The sequence below is a fragment of the Pelophylax lessonae genome, assembly GCF_965119305.1.
Source record: "Pelophylax lessonae genome assembly, chromosome: 4".
Classification (NCBI taxonomy): domain Eukaryota; kingdom Metazoa; phylum Chordata; class Amphibia; order Anura; family Ranidae; genus Pelophylax; species Pelophylax lessonae.
Genome location: NC_138771.1, coordinates 431081187 through 431100820, shown reverse-complemented (window position 1 = coordinate 431100820; position 19634 = coordinate 431081187). Strand labels below are relative to the sequence as shown.

At 44.0% G+C, this 19634-nt stretch overlaps 1 protein-coding gene across 1 annotated transcript in view; it reads right to left on the bottom strand.

The window, feature by feature from the left end:
• The window catches only part of RELL2 (RELT like 2), a gene marked incomplete at its 3' end in the record, with an annotated part of 115474 nt that overhangs the window by 24753 nt on the left and 71087 nt on the right, over positions 1-19634 (bottom strand). The window contains exons 3-4 of the mRNA XM_082253612.1: positions 3488-3553; positions 3328-3391 (exon numbers count right to left, since the gene is read on the bottom strand). Coding sequence (XP_082109738.1) covers positions 3328-3391; positions 3488-3553 — 130 coding nt within the window. The remainder of the gene's footprint in view (positions 1-3327; positions 3392-3487; positions 3554-19634) is intronic.

The window sequence follows — 19634 nt, the reverse complement described above, 5'->3', positions numbered from 1 at the left end:
TAGTCAGAAGACCAGCTTTTTAGCCACACCATGCGTCTAATCGCAATCCCCACTGTAGACACCCTGGCCACTAGTGGAGCCATGTCCAGGTACGTATCACACATGAACACCAGGGCTTGAGCCAACTGGTCCAGTAGTTCAAGCAACGCAGGGGGGAGCCGTTTAGCTTCCAAGTTATTTTTAAGTAACTTCACCCAATCAGTAACTGTCTGTGACAGCAGAATGTTCACAAAAATAGGTTTCAATATGGAACCCGCTAGCCTGTATAGATGGGGAAGCAGAGACTCCAACCATCTATCCACGGGGTCCCCAAAAGTCAGTGATTCTTCCACCGGAACCACAGTAGACTTATTGAGCCTGAAAACCGGGTGCTCCACCTCTAGTGACACGGTCCACCTATTAGAAACTGCATCTGCAAAAGGATAACGGCGTTTAGAGCGCTTGGGCACCACCATGTGCTTGATGCGCAGCCATTGTTCATCAACAATACTATGAAAAAATTCAGAAGAAGGAAACACCTTACACGATTTTGGGGATTTGCGGGAGCCAAAAGACACCTGCGTACCTGACGCTGTGGATTCATCAGCCAAGTTTCCCCGCACAAAAACTATAAGAGCTTCCACCAAAGAGCGTTCCCGTGTGGCGGCTGACAAGGATAGGTCCTCTTCACCGTCAGAATGCGAAGACGTCTGCAACGGCCATATCTACCTCAGAGTCTGAGGACACTGCCGATGGAGGTGAAGGCAGAGGGCGTTTGCGGCTGGCAACACTTGTAATTACAAAATCTACCTTTGACACCAAACTTTGTAAAACTGCTGTGAGATCAGACCGGGACTATGACCAAGAAGGGTCCGCAGCTGCGCCTTAGGGGTCTGTAGGCGAAATTATATTCTGGGACTCCATATTTACACTGAACAGAAAATAATGCAGTGTCCCTTTAAAAGTCGCCAATCGCGATCCCACCGCTGCAAAAACTCCACTAGTACAATCTAGTAGCAGAGTGTATGAGGGAAACCCACAGGAGACCCCAAAAAACAATACTAAACTGCTCCTTGCCCTCCTCAGGAGGCTGTCAGCATGTTATGTGAAAATGAAAGTAAAAACAATCTCACAGGAAAAGGAAAAAAACAGCCTGGGTCTTTGCTAGAATTAAAGTGCCATGCCACATGCCTTTCCAGCGATATGGACCACAAGAAAATGACCGCCCCATGCATTCCTTTGGGGAACTAACAAAAAATGGCTGCCCATGTATTACAATGGGAATATAGAAAGCATGGATCTACAACAAAATGGCGGCCCCCGTGACGTTATGCGGTCTACAGGACCCCCAAAGGGGGTCCCCGAACAGTAGGCATCGGAAGGTCCCTTGGAAGGAATCCCACCAGGACAAGCCACCCCCACCGAAGGATGCCTCAGCGGCCGCAATATTTCCCCCCCCCCCAAGGGAGGAACCTGCTAAGGGGAGGGGAAAAAAAAGCTGAGGGGTTTGGGCCCAGTCCATCTAAGAGGCCAAGGGAACCGAGGGAGCCCCAAGGGTCCGACTATTCCAGGGAGGGGACCCACATCCACCCAGAGACTGCCAGAGGTTTTGGGGGGACCATACTACTCACCATACCATGGTACCAGGTGGGCGCCACTCTAAACAGATCACCTCCAACCCGGGATGGGGGTGCTGCCAGCCTGGTGGAATGCTGCGACTCAGGTGTTCCATGTTGATCATGTCCCAGCGAGACGGTCCACTCAAAGGCTCGTCCCCATCCATCGGGGCACTGACATGGCAAGGCCCAGCTCTGGACTATAACCTGCTCACGCTTGCTGGCCAGGCTTGGAGACCATAAGAATGTAGATTATCCAGTCCGAAACCACAGCTGGCTGTTGCTGGTAGTTCTCCAGGAACTAACTAATGAACATAAAAAAATCATAAAATAATAAAATTGCCCTTTAACAACTAAGACCGAAGTCCCAGCAAGGAGCTAGGTCCTATTCCTAAACTAGGCAGAAACAAGCTGGCTGCTGTAGCAGAGTGTGTGGGGTTATGCCTGCAGGGACAGCACCCATAGGCGTGGTAAAGCTTTTTCCTGCCTAGTGCCTATTCCTGATTAGAGGAGCCTAACCCAATGGTCTAAGAAGATATGGAGCTGCGTCTGTCGATGAACGATAAAGAAAACTGTATATTTTATTGTATAGGCTTTACAGGGACAAGAAATTAGAGTGAATTTCACTAATGATGGTACAGCCTTCTCCCTTTATTAGATTACAGCAGTCAAAACAATTAAAATATTTTTGTGATTTTGTTCTATGATCTATTTAAATCAACACAGTCCAACTCAATCTGTATAAGGAATTGAACGGAGCTTAGTTTATAAGAAGGCTGCAGGCCTACCAATTTATATAAAACACAACACCACGTTATCCGTTATAAATATATTTTGGGGAAAAAAAATTCAAAATATGTAATAATTGATACTGAGAATCAAATATTAATATTTTAAACTTAAAGTGATTGTAAATCTTCGATATTTTTAATATAAGAATAACAAACATGTCTATACTTATCTGCTCTGTGCAATGGTTTTGCACACAGCAGCCTGGAACTTCGTTTTCTGGGGTCCCCCGCAGGAGCTCCTCCTGTTCATCAGGTGCCTCCTTGGAAAGTCGCTTTCCATGGGGACACCCGTGCTCCCGAGCTCCTGAGCCCTGCTGCTGCCTCCATTGACACAGATAGTGGGACTCGGCCCGCCCCCCGCTTCCGTGCCACAGCTTTTTATTGACTGCAGCGGGAGTCAAAGGGGGGTCTGGGGAGCTTCAGCACAGAAGGTTTTTTTTACCTGAATGTATAGAATGCATTTTACAACCACTTTAAGGTTCCAGAATGTGCTGACAATTTTATCAGAACCCTAGCCAAAAAAGTTTTAGAACACAGAGAGAAGGGGTGAGAACCTTTTTTTTTTTTAGGATTTACTGCTGTCTGTTGGGCCCACAGTGGGTCGACATTTTAAAGGAATGAACCGAGACTGAGGTGCACAAATTACAGCTTGGCCAGGAGACTACTGAAGCAGTGGATGTGCAGCTTCCAGTAGAAGCATTGACAGGTATGAGGGTGCAGCTGACAAAAGGTCTTTTAAAGGTATTTTTATACTTTAATACAACGCAGCCAATCAAAAATACATTTTCATTGCTTTTACCTAGGAAACCAGCATCTGAATGGTAGTTATAAACTTTTACTCTTTTGCAACTCATCACCACTCTTTGCTCTGGCTTACTAAATATTTTTGAGAGTATTTTAACACCAAACAACTTATGTACTGATAAATAATGTATGCTCACTTGGGAACGATGGGCACCTCTCCTTCTGGGTCTCCCAGCATCTGTTTAAGTGCTTCTGCATTTGCTTAAGTGGACAAAAATAAAAGCAAGACTATTATTGGGTACCTATTAAATTAAATTAATTAGTGAAGCAATCACAATACAGGCTACAAGTGCTTACCTTCATTCTGTATAATGCACTTGACTATACGTTCCACAGTGTCTTCATTCGAGATCTCATCTGTGACTGTACACAAGACAAACAGATCAGGTCTGCTTTCATATAATACTATTTATTAGTCTACAGCTCTGATACATCAAGCTGCAATATTACTTAAGTTGTGCTAAAAAAGAAATGTACACATGTGCTAAGAGATATACAAATCAGCTAAAACATTATGACCACCCATTTAATATTGAGTAGATCCTGTAATGGTGGAACGCATTGAGCCCATGAAAAGCTGAAAGCGACATCCATATTGTTCAGGTCTCAGCCATGTTTGTCATAATAGCCCAGTGATCTTACCCCTCCCTCATCTTTCAATATATGGATTTCATAGCCTTAACTTTAACACACTTCAAAACAGCCTGTTATCTCAACTTGCAGAGCTGTAAACAGTTAATTGAGTTCTGGCAGGATTCTGTTAGTTTCTGCTGACCATAAAAATCTACAGATTAACACCTCCCGCTGACCTATCTTAAAACTATGATGAAAACCTTCAGTTCTGTCACCCATGGTTTGTAAGGTAATCAAAACCTAGGTACACATAGCCTGCCATAAAATGTCTACCCAGAAAGCAGTCAAGCGTGGGATGACCTCTCCGAGATCTCTGCCCAATTTACAACTTAACAAAATCCACACAATTCATAAAATGAAACAGGACCAATAAAAATTAATATTAAGTAAATATTTGAATGGACTATTATACAAATTGAGGTCCTACATCACTACGCTAGAGCATACAGAAGGGGAGATAGCAGTCACCTACTGTACCTTCTGGGTGACAGGCCCATTTGATATACTCCGTGTTTGGTATCACTGGACATAAAAATTAATCCTGAGCAATAATCTATCGGTTTCTAGAATGCAACCTGCACATGTTGGAAGATATTATTATAAAACTGTGTACAGTAAGGGAGGGCCATAATACAGTCATAAAATGCAATGCCTACTCCTCAGACGTTTAATTAGCCAAATGGCCTTTGTCAACACCCCTTTGATCCCAGAGAAAAGGGGGATGCAAGGACAGTTTGACAATTCTCATGTAACATGTACCAAGGAACATCTGTCAAGTTATGAGAGCCAATAACATCTTGCTCATTGACTAAACTCTGCTAAAACCAAGGACTTTGCAAGTATTTACATTTCCACCTCTTGTCTTGCTGTAGCTTGTTCTCTTTGTTGCTTTGTAAAATCTTTGTTTTGTAAATATTTTATTTGCACCATTTTGACCTTTTCATTTTTAAACCCTACTGCCTTTTCCTTTTTTAACCCCTATTTGCTACTGTCAAATAAATCTCTGAATATATCTGTCTGTGGTGACAATGTGTGTTACAGATGTTTATTCTAAAATCATGGTTGTTATTGCTAAGATAGGGAGGTTCCTCCTTCTCGGTGAAATGGGGTGGTGGCCGTTTAAAAGGTAATTGCTTAATTACCATAGTGACAATCACTCTCAGGCTGCAGGCACCTAGATTGGGTCCCGCAAGCTGGAAAATATTTGTGCTGGTTGCAGCTGAGAGTGACATTGTTATGTAATTGACAGTGCAGTGTGAGATTGGCCAGTCCTTTGTCATGGGTTGGTGAGAAGGGTAGGTATCTGATATCTGCTTTTGTCACAGGTCCCCTTTTTACTGCAAAGTCAGCCCTGATCCATCGAGGCATGGACTCCATTAGAATAGATGAAGGTATGCTGTGGTATCAAGACACCAGGATGTCAGTAGCAGATCCTTTAAGTCCTGTAAGTTGAGAGGTTGCACTTGTTTCTCTAGCACATACCACACATGCTCGATTGGACTGAAATCTGGAGAATTTGGAGGCCAAGTCAACACCTCAAAGACACCTTCTAGTTCTGATGCTCAAGTGCCCATTGTAGGCACCTTTGGCTATGGACACAAGTCAACATGGGCACCCTGACAGTTCTGCAGCTACACAGCCCCATACACAACAAACCGCAATGCAATATGTGTTCTGACACTTTTCTATGGTAACCAGTATCGACTTCTTCAGCAAGTTTTTTTTCCATTGGATTGGACTATGCAGGCCAGCCTTCGCTCCCTACAGGAGCCTAAGCCGCCCATGATCCTGTTGCTGGTTTTACGGTTTTCCTTGCTTGGACCACTTTTGGTAGGCCCTGACCACTGCAGACTAGTAACATCCCACAAGAGCTGCAGTTTTGGAGTTGCTCTGACCCAGATATCTAACCATTACCATTTGGCCCTTGTCAAAGCCACTCAGATTTTCCCATTTTGTCTGATTTTAACATGTGAGCTTCCGGTGTAACGTTAAAAAACCCTACCTCGTGAAAATTCCCTACCCTCGTCACTTCCTGTCATATATGTAATGGAACAGCTGAGCAGCTTAGCAGTGCGCATGCTCACAGCTCCGGATACGTCATTGAACAGCTGAGGAGCTTAGCATTGCGCATGCTCGGAGGGTAGGGAATTTTTACAGTAGTGTGTTGTAATGTGACAACGCCTCAGCTGTTGCCACGGTTACATTAAAACATCTCCACTGCAACATGAATCATCTCCGCTCCTACCGCTGTCACTTCCCTGATCTCGGCTACTAAATGTAAAAGCGGCGGGTGTATGAAAACATAAATCACGGAGATCTCTGCTCCGTGATTTATATTTTCATAGAGCCGCCGCCGCTTTTACATTTAGTAATGACTAAGTTCTTCTCCTCAGCTCCCTCACCTCAGCACTCTCAAGATGGCGGTGGCAGAGAAGCTGAGCTGCAGACACGAGGAGCTCCCTCCCACCTCACTGCAGCCCAGGGCTCAGCAGACACTGAGCCAGAAGCCTGTGAAATGGACTCCTCTCCCTCGCAACCCTCTGACAGAGGTAAGAGACCTCCGCCTACACCTAATCACTCGCCAGAAAAGACCCCCCACCACAAAAAGCAGTTATGCTCTCCTCCCCACAGCCCAACTTTGAGGAAGACACCCTGGAGTCCCTGGCAGCTCTCCCCGCTAGTGACCAGCCTGAATCTGAGCATACATTGAAGCTCATGTTGCTCTCTCTTTACAAAGATATCCAATGAGAGCTCCGCTCATCCATTTCACAGCTTACTACATGAGTAGATCACATTGAGGAATGTGCTGAAGTGGCTGAGAGGCAAATTTCAGACAATACTAATGCATATCGTGAAATGTTAACATCGTTTGAACAGCAAACCCAACAGATTCGTTACATGCAGATTAAGATGGTCGACCTGGAGGATAGGTCGCGCCGTAACAACATAATATTTTACGGCATACCCGAAAGTATCAAACTCGCAGATTTAAACACCTATCTGCAACACCATTTTCTGAAGTTGCTCCCCCACCTAACAATCCCTGATCTCACCATTGATTGCGCACGTAGGCTACCAAAACCAGCCTACCTACCCAATGAAGTGCCCAGAGATGTATTGGCCCGCATTAATTTCTACCATGTTTAAGATCAGATTCTCAGAGCAGCCAGAACCTCACTGCCTCTCCCGGCACCATACACAGGGATCTCACTATACACTGATATCTCAGCGGTCACTGCTCAACGCAGGAAAGAATTTGCCTCGGTCACTTCTGTCCTATGGGATAGCAACATCCCCAACAAATGGGGGTTCCCAGCCAAGTTGGTTGTAACATTTCAACGTTCACTTCCCCAAAGGATTGCATATAGAGCCTTCTCAACTGGGGTCTCATTAACGCTCCTCCACTCTCCCCTCAACGTAACACACCATCTCAAAGGCGCTCGGAACCGTGGCCCCCCAAGCAGCGCCCATCGTGATCTGAATATACTGAGCAAAGGTGGTCTAATCAACTCAGGATTGACCCTCTTTCTGTTACTTAAACAAAATTGTCCCAATGGCGGTTCATCGTTGTCTTTTTTCTCTTTATTGTCACCCCCAGTTTATATAGGGTGCTAAGCACACCTAGTGATCTGTATACAATAACATTTTCTGTCATAGTCTGTTATAAATTCTCTTGGTTCTATTTGTTAGCAGGTGAACGCATATATAGCTACAATACTGTGAGTGTTTTGGGCATTGAGAGTATCACAAGGTATAATCTTTCATACACACCCAGATACCTTTTTCACATACATAAAATGACCTACACGATAACATCACTCAACGCTAACGGCCTAAATTCCCCCATTAAAAGGAATCTGTTATGGAAAGAAGCATTAGCCCTACAAACAGATATTTTATGTGTACAAGAGACGTACTTTTCGGCCAAAAATCCCACAAAACGTTCCCACAAACAATTTTCCCAATACTTCTTTGCCAACGCACCCACAAAAAAGGCGGGAGTTATGATAGCCGTTAAAGCCTCCCTGACCTTCACCTTACACCACATTGTAACCGACCCGGATGGGCACTATCTGATAGTTTCTGTCACTATTAATGACCGACACGTAACGCTGGCTAACGTATACTCACCTCAAACTCACCAGAGTCGCTTTTACAGAGAACTTATGCATAAAATACAGCCCCTTAGGAAAACTCATCTAATCATCTGTGGGGACTTTAACAACATCATAAACAGTTCTCTGGACACCACCAACACCTCCAGAAGGAAGTCCTCAGCACTCTCCTCCCTTAAAAATAGAGAAAATGTATACGATCCATGGAGGTGTCACCATGACGAAGAAAAAGATTATACCTTTTACTCGAATACCCAAAGATCCTACTCCAGAATCGATCTGTCCTGATCTGACCACCCTACACTCAACTTCAGACACCAAAATTGGCCTTATAACATGGTCGGATCATGCACCGATCACTATGAAACTCCACAACACCCTTAATACACATACGGACAAAATCTGGAGATTGAACACCTCTTTAATTGCTCGATCCCCATAAAAAGAACAGATCGCTTCTGAGATCGGTACCTTTTTTGAAGATAATAAGGGCTTTGTGGGCGACCCACATACTCTGTGGAATGCTCAAAAGGCCTTTTTGAGGGGAACCTTAATAAAGATGGGAGCTCACGAGAAAAAACAAAGAAATGCTAAGATTATACAACTTCTAAATCAGATTACTTCCCTGGAGCTAGTCAAAAAGACTAACCCATCTCAACATACTACACACACGCTGAAGACACTTCGCCATGACCTTAGCACTACGCTTCGCCGTGACTTCGACTTTTATCTTAAACAACTGAAAAGAACGTGGTATGCTCATGCTGACAAACCGGGCTCCCTATTAGCTAGACAATACAAGCACCGGCAAATGAAATCTAAAATCCCTTATAATCTCAACACTGCAGGCAAAAAACGAACCAACCCTAAAGACATTGCGAATCAATTTACAGCCTTTTACTCCAAACTCTACGATCTGACAACCTCAGACCCAATGACCACCCCCAATCCTGCTGAAATTCAACAATTTTTACAGGAACTACAACTACCCTCAGTCACACCAGAGTACTTGGACCAACTGTTATGCCATTTCACTTTAAAGGAAGTTCAATCAGCAATTGCCTCCCTCCCCCTCCACAAAGCGCCTGGCCCTGGTGGGTATAGTAACAAATTTTATATAACATACTCCACCCAAATTGCCCCTTTCATATGCGACGCATTAAACTACACTGCGGATACTGGAATTATCCCAAAAGAATCCTTGGAAGCCTTGATAACAACTATTCCCAAACCGGGCAAGACCCCTGACTCCCCCTCTAACTAACGTCCCATATCCCTCCTTAACACGGACACTAAAATATTTGCCAAATTAATTGCAACCAGAATCTCGCCAATAATCCCTCTCTTAGTGTGTAAATGCGTAAAGACCAGGTGGGCTTTGTCACTGCAAGGCAAACGTCAGATGGTACCAGGAGGTGTATAGATTTAATACAATGGGCAGAGCACCACAGGACGCCTTCTCTGCTCCTCTCCCTGGATGCAGAGAAGGCGTTTGACCGGGTCCATTGGCAATACTTAACTGTGACACTACTCAAATTTGGCTTCCAAGGGAATATACTTAAAGCCATTCTTAGTCTATACACCCAACCCAGCGCTAGAGTATGGACTAATGGAATTGCTTCTGATCCCTTTAATATTACTAATGGCACTAGACAGGGATGCCCTCTCTCACCCCTAATATTTGCCTTAGTAATGGAACCCCTAGCTCACACTGTCCAAACTACCCCCTCAATTGAGGGTATTCAGATAGGTATAGTTGCTCACAAAATAGGACTATACACTGATGATGTGATCATTTCTGTCACTGATCCCCTCCAATCACTCCCAGGACTTCAAAACATCTTAGACAAGTTTAGCCACATATCCCTATACAAGATCAATTATAGCAAATCTGCAATGCTGGGTCTTTCCTTATCGCAAACAATCAAAGAACAGATCTCGGCCAATAGCCCTTTCTCGTGGGCTCCTAACTCTACTCTTAATTTCCTTGGCATTCAACTAACCTCTCCTTCTACTAGACTTCTACATATGAACTTGTAGGTTCTGTTTTTCAAACTTTCACAAATCTCGCAAGATCTCCAGAAAACTGTTGCATCCTGGGCAGGATGAATGGCCCTCACTAAAATGTTTATGCTGCCACAAGTACTTTATCAATTCAGATCGCTACCTGTGCCTATCCTTTCTTCACATATCACAAAGCTTCAAGCCATATTCCCCAGCTGTATTTGGAAGGGCAACCGTCCCTGAATCCACCGCAAGTTACTCTGCACGCCCACCAGATTTGCAGGTTTAGGTGTCCCTGACATCGGAGCTTATTACAAGGCTGCTATCCTGGATCAAGCTAAAGCATGGTGGTCCCCATCTATCCAACCAATCTGGCTTCAAATTAAGCACGCAGCATTACAAACATCACCCAAAAGCCTACTTAGCGCCATCCTTCTGGGCACGCAACCATCTAAACACTACCTGAACACTATCACAGCCACAACTCCTGTATGGAAAGCTACGTACCAATCATTTATTGGCATACCAACTGATCTACTTCTGCATCTCCCCCTCAACACTCTAGAAATCCTCATCCCGAACATCTCATTTGCCTCCAGGACCAAAGTTGGACTTGCCGATTTAGGAGCCTTATTCACGAACTCCACGCTTAAATCTTTCCAACAACTATGTCATGCTTACCCTCTGAACCCTAAGCAATTCTAAGCTCCTTCAACTGAGGTCCGCACTCTATCGACTGCAATTCTCTCCCAACAAAGGCATGGTGAACTTGATCTGCTTTTACTCCATAACATAACCACTTTCCAAAGGGATATCTTATATCTACCAGCTTCTTCTAAGCTCCCTCCTTCATAGTAAATCCTCCTCTATGTACCGATGGGAACAATGGATAAAACAATACTATACTGCAGAACAATGGCACACAGCTCTAAACTCGACTCGAAAAGCCTCCCAATGTGTTTCACACTGGGAAACAGCTCACAAAATTTTCAATAACTAGTACCTGGCTTTGGCTAGATTGACTCATATATACCCGGGAACCTCCCCCACCTGTTGGAGACAGTGTGGTCACTACGGCTCAATGCTTCACACCTGGTGGAACTGCCCAGCATTGGGGACATTTTGGTCGGATATCTCTGCATTTCTCACCTCCTCCATAGGCCTTTCTTTCAGTTTAACCCCTCAAATGGTGTTACTCATCATGGATTCGCACCTCTGGCCCTCCAATCGAAATATACTTATTACACACATCTTCATTTCTATATGTTTAGCTATAGCAAGGAGATGGAAATCTCCTCAACCCCCCACATTAGGGGAAGTATTCAAGATATTGAATAAAAACTGCCGACTTGAATATGCCTGTGCCAAGGCCAACATGAAAACACGATCATTCACAAATAATTGGAAAGTCTGGCTCAAACACTCGGAAGGACCCGGTGATCTTGATTGATCGGACTCACCGGACCCTTCCGTGAGAACACCACTCCATCCTGCAATTCTGTCTAAATTTCCTTCTCTATGTCTCAGACACTTACAATGTCATTCTCAGTCTTTGCGATTCTACTGTTGAACAAGTTACAAAATAATCTACAACAATGTTTAATTTTGAAAACTCAAATTAGCATACTGGTATTTGTTATTTGTACAAAACAATATTTGCTTGTTATTTACCGCACTTGTACAACCTTTGTAAATCAATAAAACTTTGAAGTTTAAAAAGAACTGCACTAGGAGTGGTAGGAGGGAGGCTTGTTATTATTGTAGAAATAGATGGTGCAACCCTGGATACATAATTATTAAGGAAAGTGTTTTGCTGCCCAGATATACTGTGGAATTATTGATTGTAGGGCTGCGACCTTATTACTTTCCTAGGGAGATTCCACGTTATTGTTGTAGCGGTATAAATTCCACCTTCCTGCCAACCCAACTTTGGCAAGTGATGCCGTCCAAACTAAGCATCCCAATGCCCTTATCATAATCTCAGGTGATTTTAATCATGTCACCATGGGGAAAACCTTGACAAACGTCACACAGTTTGTGAGCTGCCCAACTAGAGACAATAGGACCATGGATCTGCTGTATGTCAATGTGGAGAATGCATACAGCTCTTCTCCTTTTCCACCTTTGGGCAGATCCGATCATATTTTGGTTTACCTCAATGCTTGTTATGTGGTTAAGAGACAACATGTAACCACCAGATCAGTGAAAAAATGGTCTGAGGAGTACTTTGAATTATTGCGGGGCTGTTTTGAGGGAACAGATTGGAATGTATTCTGTAAGCTACATGGAAGGGACATTGATGGGCTTACCGAATGAACTATATTGTTCCAACAAGAATTGTTCATAAATAAAATAAACCATGGGTACCTAGGGATATGAAGGATATTCTTAACTCAAAGAAGATTGCTTTTAGAGTGGGTAATAGGGAAGAGTTAAAACTATTCAGAGGGTCCTAGGGATAAAGATTAGAGAGGCTAAGAAGAAATATAGGAGAAAGCTGGAGTGGAAACTCCAGCAAAACAAAGCGAAAGAGGTCTGGAGTGGCATGAGAACCATTACAGGTCTTAAGCCAGTTAGTGGAGGGACTGGGGGAGATGTGGAGAGGGCAAATTAATTGAACAGCTTTTTTTAAAAGGGTTGATTGGGAGGCCCTGGCTTTGACTCCCTTAGATTTAACATAAAGTTGTAGGAAGGTAGAGTTGAGGAAAGTACCCTCCACTCCTCATACTACAGTGCCTTGAAAAAGTATTCATACCCCTTGCAATTTTCCACATTCTGTCCTCTTACAACCAAAAACGTAAATGTATTTTACTGGGAATTTATGCGATAGACCACCACAAAGTGTCACACAATTGTGAAGTGGAAGGGAAATGATAAATGGCTTTCAAAATTGTTTACATATAAATACCTGAAAAGTGTGGTGTGCATTTGTATTCAGCCCCCTTTACTCTGATAACCCTAATTAAAATCTAGTAGAACCAATTGCCTTCAGAAGTCACCTAATTAGTAAATAGAATCCACCTGTGTGTAATTTAGTCACCTAATTAGTAAATAGAGTCTAACTAAAAAAACTAGGCACAGCACATCACTCTGAACACAACATCCCCACCGTGAAACATGGTGGTGGCAGCATCCTTGCTTTTCTTCAGCAGGGACAGGGAAGCCTTATCAGAGTTAATGGGAAGATGGATGGAGCCAAATACAGAGCAATCTTAAAAGAAAACCTGAGTCTTCAAAAGACCTAAGACTAGGGCAGAGGTTCACCTTCCAGCAGGACAATGACCCTAACATACAGCCAGATCTACAATGAAATAGTTTAGATCAAAGCATATTCATGTGTTAGAACGTCCCAGTCAAAGCCCAGATCTAAATCCAATTAAGAATCTGTGGCAAGGGGGCGTGGCCTGACCGTCATGCTGTGAGGATGCTCGAGCGGTGAGCTCTGGATCCCCTGGGCTCTTTGCTTCTTACAGCGGCCATATACAGCAGACCGATGCCATTGTGACGCCGCACTGCATCCCAGCCACCCAGCGGTGGCAAACAGGTACCTGGTGGCTTTCATACCCTCTTCACCCCACACGCTTCCAGCTCTGGGCTCCGCATCCGGCCTCTCCTACACACAGTGGCAGCTCCCTGCGGGCCCTCCACACTTATTCTGGCTACCTATGATAGCCTCCCAGCCTCTGCACGCTCTGCCCAGCTATTCTCCCCACATACTATGCCCAATGCCAGTGGAGTGGATTGGGAACTCAGAGAGCATATCAAAGTCCTCCCCACTAAAGCAGATATTCAGCAGCTGATAGCTGCTACTAGAACAATCTTGTGGATGGCCTAAGAGCGGACACTGTAACACTGGGGAAAAGAGTGGAAGCTCTGGAGGGTGAATCAGAGGACATTATACAATCTGTTACCTCCATTCAAAATATCACCAAACAACATGAAGTAGTTCTGAATACTTTATTAGATCAGTTTGACGATTATGAAAACAGAGACCGGCAGCAAAACATCCACATAAGAGGCTTTCCGGAGGCCATACATACCCCTGTTTTACTACCTACAGTGCAGGGCCCTTACGCCAAATCTTAGGCAGTGCAACCCCTGACATTATCGAGGTGGACAGAGTACATTGTGCTTTATTGCCCGTCCCTTTAGGATACGGACAGGCTGAGAAATGTTATCTGCAAGCTCCACAAACGTACTGTGAAGGAAGCCAATATGCATGTAGCATGTGGCAAACCCACAATTGACTTTGATGGTGTGCAACTATCTCTGGTCCCCGATCTCTCCAGATGTACTCTCATGCAAAGGCGGGTTCTCCGGAATGGGAAAACTGCTGTCCTTCGCTCCAAAGATGACTTGCAGCACTTCGTGGAGACTCTTGATCTTCCGCCAACTGATTTTCCAGATTGGAGACTGAATGGCTCTCTTCTGCTCTTGCAACGCAGCGAGGGCTGGCAACAGGTCCCTTCCAGGACCCACCTCAAGAATCGCTGTGGCCATCGCCACAGAAGCCCCACACCTCCTCTTTCAACATGCATACCATCCTGACCGTGGATTGCGTGAGTTTCTTGTTGAAGTAAATTGATACCCTGGTGGGTCCCTTCTGCTGACCGTACTTGAACTGGGCTCTTTGTTCTGCCCAGGCTGAGGGTCCCTGTAGTTCAAACCGAGAGTTATACTTAAGTACACCTGCCACGTCAATACGACATTGACAGACTCATTGAGTTCACAGCTCTTTTAAGGTCATGTTATTCTGTTTTTACCAGAGTGGCCAAGTTTCCTTCTGGTTACGGCTGCTGGAAAATATATTTCATTCACTTTGATGATATAAGTTTGCCTGGGGTATGAGCAACCCCTGCATGCCTTCAGTCACTTCTGCCCCATTAGGTGGATCCCTTGGACGAGGATCCTATGATCTGCATGTTTGCGGATGGGGTGGTGAGCCCTGGGGGACTATTGATTTCTGTCCTCACACCCCTTTAGTCTGAGTGTCCCCTTATCAGGGGAATTATGTCTATATGTTAATCTTTTTGTTTTTTTGTGTTTCATGTTTTTCTTGTTGAACACCCTTCTCCTTCTTTGGAAATATCTGGGAAAATTAACTGCTTTGTGGGGGAGATTTTATTTAGGGAGTCTCTCCACCAGAGTCAAGTGGTGCAAGATATACCATGCTTTCTGTATGCATATAACATGCTTGGTGATTTGAAAATACTGACATATAAATGTGAGGGGGTCTTTGTTCACTCTCGAAAAGAGGTCGCCTTTGGCAGGAACTGTGTCACTTGTCCCAAGATATTTTATTTCTACAGGAGATGCATTTCATGCCCAGGTCCACACCTCGTATGACCCTTCAGACTTTTGATCAATGGTTCCACGCCTCCCCTCCTATCCCCAGAGTCAGGGGATTTTCTATAGCCATGAAGAAGACAGGTCTCTTCTCCTCCTTTTCTAGTTTAGCTGACCCAGAGGGCCGATTTCTCTTCCTCAAAGGGACGCTAAACGGTCAAAAATACACCTTAGCTAACATATATGCCCCTAACTCCCGCACAGTTAACTTTCTTTCTGTGACCCTCCGACAACTTGAAAAATTTAAGGAGGGCTTCCTGGTTTTGGGCTGGGGATTTTAACCTCACATTGGACCCTGCACTGAAGACCTCATCTGGCAACACTCCCATAACTTTTAGGGATCTTAAGCACGTTAAACAAATTGTACACTATTAAAGCTACGCTTATCCTGACATAAATAACATAAAATAACATTCAATAGCTGTAATCGTGCGTCAATAAATGAATTCTGTGCTTCATAGAAATTAGTAAATAGTAATAATAAATGCAAGGTGCTAATAGTGCCACAGAGGTGCCATAATTAAAAGCATAAACATAAGTGTAAATGATCTATAAGATTTATTCTGCTGTGAACTAAATATATTGAAAAGTGCTATGTGCAAATAAATGTGCAGGAAGGAATTAATTGGTATGTAAACAGGAAAACCGTCCCAGTGTGGGGACTAACTGTGTGGGGACTAACTAAAGGAGCTTGGACATTACCCATCAGGCGCTGGCAGGGGCTGGCATAGAGGAGGGAGGAGTAGAGGGGACGCAGGCATCAGAGGTAGGCAGTTGGGTGACCGTTAGGAAGGGTAGAGGGAAGAGTGCTAGGGAGGCCAGTCCTGAGTTGGTACACCCTAACAAATTTGCCAAGTTGCATGTTGATGGGGATATCAGCTCAGGGGTGGCAGTGCTGGAGCAGGCGCCCTCCCCCAGCTGCCAGGGGAGTGGCGGCTCCAGGTAGGAGGGGGGCCGAGACTCAGGAAAGGTTAGACAGGTTGTGGTAGTGGGGGACTCAATTATCAAGAGGACAGAGAGGGCAATCTGTCAAAACGATTGCGGTAGCCGGACAGTATGTTGTTTACCGGGCACTCGAGTTCGGCACATCTCGGATCGGGTAGACAGAATATTGGGCTAGGCTGGGGATGACCCAGCGGTCATAGTGCATGTGGGCACTAAGAGTGTGTGTGTAAGAATGAAGATCTTACGGTTCTACTATGTAGGACCGTTGATCTCTGTTCTTACACAAGTAGCCGCATCCAATCACAGTTAGGAACACGCCCCTAGGGACACACTTAACCCCTCCCTCTCAAATAAAGTTAACCCCTTCCCTCCCAGTGTCATTTTTTCAGTAACAGTGCATATGTATAGCACTGATTACTGCAGTAATGTCACTGGTAACCCAAAAAGTGTAAAAAATGTCAGTCAAGGGTCCGATCTGTCCGCCGCAATGTCGCAGTCCCGCAAAAAAAAATCGCAGATCGCCGCCATTACTCGTTAAAAAAAAAAAACAACAAAAATTACAAAAATCTTTCCCTTAGTTAGTAAATGCAATAACTTTTGCGCAAACCAATCAAATTATGCTTTTTGCCATTTTTTTTACCAAACATATGTAGCAGAAAACAAATTGGCCTAAAATGTTAAAAAATTTTGATTTTTACATTTTTTTGGGGAATTTCATATAAAAAAAATGTGAAAAATATTGTTATTTTTGCAAAATTGACGCTATATTTTGTTTATAGCGCATGATCAAAAAAAATCGCACAGGTGATCAAATACCACCAAAAGAAAGCTCTGTTTGTGGGAAAAAAAGGTTGTGAAATTCGTACATCGCTGCACGACCACGCAATTGTCCGTTAAAGCAACGAGGGGTATATGCAAATGCCAGGAGCCTAGCTAATAAAATGGATGAGTTGGAAATGTTAGTATATGAGAGGGACATAGACCTTGTGGGAATACCGGAAGCTTGGTTCCACCCCTCACATGACTGGCTGGCCAATATTCAAGGGTATTCGGTGTACTGGAAGGGCAGGGTAGGAAAAAGAGGGGGGGGGGGGTATGTCTCTATGTCAAGAATAATGTAAGGGTGATAGAGAGGAGCGATATTATGGAAGGGATGAGTATGGAGTTAGAATCCGTGTGGGTAGAACTCCATAGGGAAGAAGTAAAGGGAAAAGTAATTGTGGGGGTTTGCTATAGGCCACCCAACCAAAGGGAGGAGGTAGAGCTGGAATTTATATCACTGTTGGGTAAAGTGGCAAAACTGGGATCAGTCATCATATTGGGGGACTTCAATTATCCAGACATTGACTGGGAAGAGGGGACTACACACTCACAGAAGGCCATCTCTTCATGGAAACCTTACAGGACAACTACATGTCTCAGTTGGTGGATTCTCCTACTAGAGAAAATGCAGTGCTGGCTCTATTGATCACTAATGACCCAGACCAAATCTCGGAGGTAGGAGTCCAGGACAACCTGGGCTCTAGTGATCACAGGATGATCACATTTAGCGTAAATAACAATATAACAACTCAAGAGGGGAACATAAGAACCCTAAACTTCAGAAGGGCAAACTTTCCCAAATTGTGCTCAATGATGGAAAGGGTAAACTGGGACCAAACCTTAGGAACACTGACCACAGAGGAAAAATGGGAATGCTTTAGGAACATATTAAACAAATGCATCTTGCAGGGCATTCCTATGGGAAATAAATTTAGAAGAGACAAAGCCAAACCTGGCTGGCTAAACCATAATGTTAAAAAACGTATTAGGGGTAAAAAAATGGCCTTCAAGAAATATAAATTAGAGAGCACAGTATCGGCTTTCGAGCAATACAAGGAGGCAAATAAGAAAAGTAAATACGAAATCAAAATGGCTAAAATCAACTTTGAGAGACAAATAGCGAAAAGATAGTAAAAAGAACCCAAAGAAATTCTTTAAACATATCAACAGCAAAAAAACTAGGGCAGAGCATATTGCACACATAATTCACGATGATGGGAGGATGGTTACAGGGGACACTGAAAAAGCAACCGTGCTGAACACTTTTGTTCTCCTCAGTCTTTACACAGGAAAAGGAGGGGTACACTGACCATGACTGTATGGTTAGTAGTAATACACAGGACTTGCCGCTATGGCTAACAGAGGGTGAAATCAGGGAAAGGCTGGATAAAATTAACACAAATAAATCACCAGGCCTGGATGGCGTACATCTGAGAGTACTCAAAGAACTTAGTAAGACTATATCTAGACCACTGTTCTTGATCTTTACTGACAGTATTATGACAGGAAATGTACTAGGGGATTGGAGGAAAGCTAACGTGATACCGATATTCAAAAAAGGGCAGAGGCATGTCCTGGGAAATTATAGGCCTGGCAGTCTGACATCGATAGTATGTAAACTTCTGGAGGGGATGATAAGGGACTATATCGTAGAGTTTGCTAAAGACAACAACATCATCAGCAGAAATCAGCACGGGTTTACAAATGGGCGTTCTTGTCAAACCAATCTCTTAACATTCTACGAGGAGGTGAGCTGTGAGCTAGATAGGGGGAGACCAGTGGATGTGGTGTACCTGGATTTCGCTAAGGTGTTTGATACAGTTCCCCAGAAGCGCTTAATTTATAAAATAAGGTCTGCAGGCATCGACCGCAAGGTTTGCTCTTGTATACGGAACTGGCTAAAAGGGCGTGTCCAAAGGGTGGTAATAAATAGCGCATACTCAGACTGGTCTGAGGTGATAAGTGGGGTCCCCCAAGGCTCAGTCCTGGGACCAACCCTGTTCAATTTTTTCATAAACAGCATTGAGGACGGGATCAGTAGTTCTATATCAGTTTTTGCAGAAATGCACAAAATTGGGCAGGGCAATAACTGTACAGCATGAAGCAGATATCCTACAGAATGACCTGGACAAAATAACAGAGTGGGCAATGACGTGGCAAATGAGGTTTAATGTGGAGAAGTGTAAGGTTTTGCACTTGGGGACTAAAAACATAAAAGCACAATACACTTTAGGGGGGAACCTTTGGGGGAATCAAAAATGAAGAAAGATCTGGGAGTCTTGGTAGAGGATAGACTAAGCAATAGCATGCAATGTTAAGCGGCAGCTGCCAAAGTCGGCAGAATATTAGCATGCATAAAGAAAGGGATGTATTTCAGAGATAAAACAATAATCCTACCACTTTATAAAAATCTGGCCCGACTGCATCTGGAGTATTCTGTCCAGTTCTGGTCGCCAGTCCTCAGGAGGGATGTGTTGGAGCTGGAGAGAGTCCAGAGAAGGGCAACTAAACTAATTAGGGTATTGGAGGACCTTAATTATGAAGAGCGTCTGCAATCGCTTGGTTTATTCAGCCTGGAG